The sequence below is a fragment of the Eublepharis macularius genome, chromosome 13, assembly GCF_028583425.1.
Source record: "Eublepharis macularius isolate TG4126 chromosome 13, MPM_Emac_v1.0, whole genome shotgun sequence".
Taxonomy (NCBI): domain Eukaryota; kingdom Metazoa; phylum Chordata; class Lepidosauria; order Squamata; family Eublepharidae; genus Eublepharis; species Eublepharis macularius.
In genome coordinates, this window is record NC_072802.1 from 55,255,350 (window position 1) to 55,257,100 (window position 1,751).

The window sequence follows — 1,751 nt, forward strand, 5'->3', positions numbered from 1 at the left end:
ATACTTATTCATGATGCACTGTGAGACCTGCATGTACCTTTTGGGGCTGTCTAAATATATTGTGGTGTGGGCAGCTGCAGGACTGCCACCGCAGGGCAAAATCCTAGCCTCAGTTCAAGAAGAGTTGTATCTGGTTGTGATGGTTTTTCTCTCAGCGTCCTCTATACACCTACCCAAGCTATCTCAGGTCCCTTCCTCTGAGTCCCTCTAAAGTTCTGCACTCACTGCCTGTGGGCTCATCTGCCTGACAGAAGCGATGTCCTCCTGCTTTATGACTCACATGTAAGAATAAAATGAGAAAAAAGAGAGGAGACAGATGACAGCCTCATGCCCTGGGGGTTGTCATACCCTCACTCACGACATGTGAAGTGTCCCCCAAAGATCTCTTCTCTTGTCACCCAGAAAAGGTGCAAGAAGGTCACTGCACACGTGATCCTATCCCCTCTCTCCAGGTAGAGGGATGGGGATTATGGCTGCCCATCTTCAGGTGGGGTCTGAAGTTCTCCCAGAATTACAACTGATCTCCAGACAATAGAAGTCAGTTCCTCCAGAGAAGATGCCTGCTTTGGAGGGTGGACTGGCATTATGCCCCATGGAGCTCCCTCTACAGGCTCCAGCCCCAAGTCTCCAGGAATCTTCCAGCCTGGAGTTGTCAACCTTAATGGGGATCTTCCTACCCAACATTTCAGGTGGACCCTCGAGAACACCCCTTTCCCTTGGTCCCCACAGCCTCCCTTCACATCGCTCCCCAAAAGTCCCTTTGCCCACCAAGCACAACCCCTTAGGCTGAAATCCTAAGAACACTTTTCCGAGCATAAGCCTCATTCAATAAAAATGGCTCTTATTTCTGAGTAGACCTGCCTAGGATTACTTCTTTACAGTGAAATCCTAAACAGAGTCCCTCCAGTCTAAACTGATTGGAATCAAGGGGCTTAGACTGGAGTAACTCTGCTTAGGATTTCATTGCGTGTGTGAGAGAGAGGGGGGGATGCCCTCAAGTCACAACTGACTTATGAGCAAGGGGCTTTCAAGGCAAGTAATAAGCAGAGGCGGTTTGCCATTGCTTTCCTCTGCAGAGTCTGCCTTGGCGGTCCCCCATCCAAGTTCTGACCCTGCTTAGCTCCCCAAATCTGGCGAGACTGGGCTGTCTCATGCTGCCTCCCCGCCCTCGTCTCTCCTGTCCCCGCTGAATCTAATCCCAAAGACGTGGAATAAATATTCTTTCCCCTTTCTCTTCCTCCCTTCCCTGCATAGAATTGGAGACTGTACACTCCTCGGGGCAGAGAGCACCGCTACATCGTACAGCGCCAGGCACACGGATGGATGGCTAATAATAACAACAGCAGCAGCAGCTCCCGCGCGGGTCCCTCTCCCGTCCCCGCAGCGCGTCCGCCTCGCGCCCTCCCGCTCACCTGCCACCGGTGCCACTGACTCGCCCGGCCGCCCGTCGAGGCGCCGTCGCTTCGGCCGCCCTACGCGCGCCCCCGGCGGCTCAGCCAGGCCAAGGCGGCCAGCAGCGCCAAGGAGGTGGCCAGGCCGGTGCCGGCGGACGCCCGGCGGCTGGGCGCAGCCCGCGGCGCCATCCTGGCTTGCAGCTCATCGCCGATCGCCTTGAGGCGCGCCGCGGTGAGCTGCGCCCCGGAGACGCGCGCCCTGGCCGGGCTGTCGCCGCCGTCGCCGCTGCCGCCGCTGCTGGTGGCCGTGCAGACGCAGGCGGCCGGGGGGCGGCCGGGCAGGGCACAGGGGCACAT

General features: G+C 57.4%; 1 protein-coding gene across 1 annotated transcript; it reads right to left on the minus strand.

Moving 5' to 3' along the window:
- Positions 1-1,472: 1,472 nt before the first annotated feature.
- On the minus strand, positions 1,473-1,751 carry HRK (harakiri, BCL2 interacting protein). Its single transcript, XM_054996153.1, has one exon. The coding sequence runs from the start codon at positions 1,749-1,751 to the stop codon at positions 1,473-1,475; it is 279 nt and encodes a 92-aa protein (XP_054852128.1).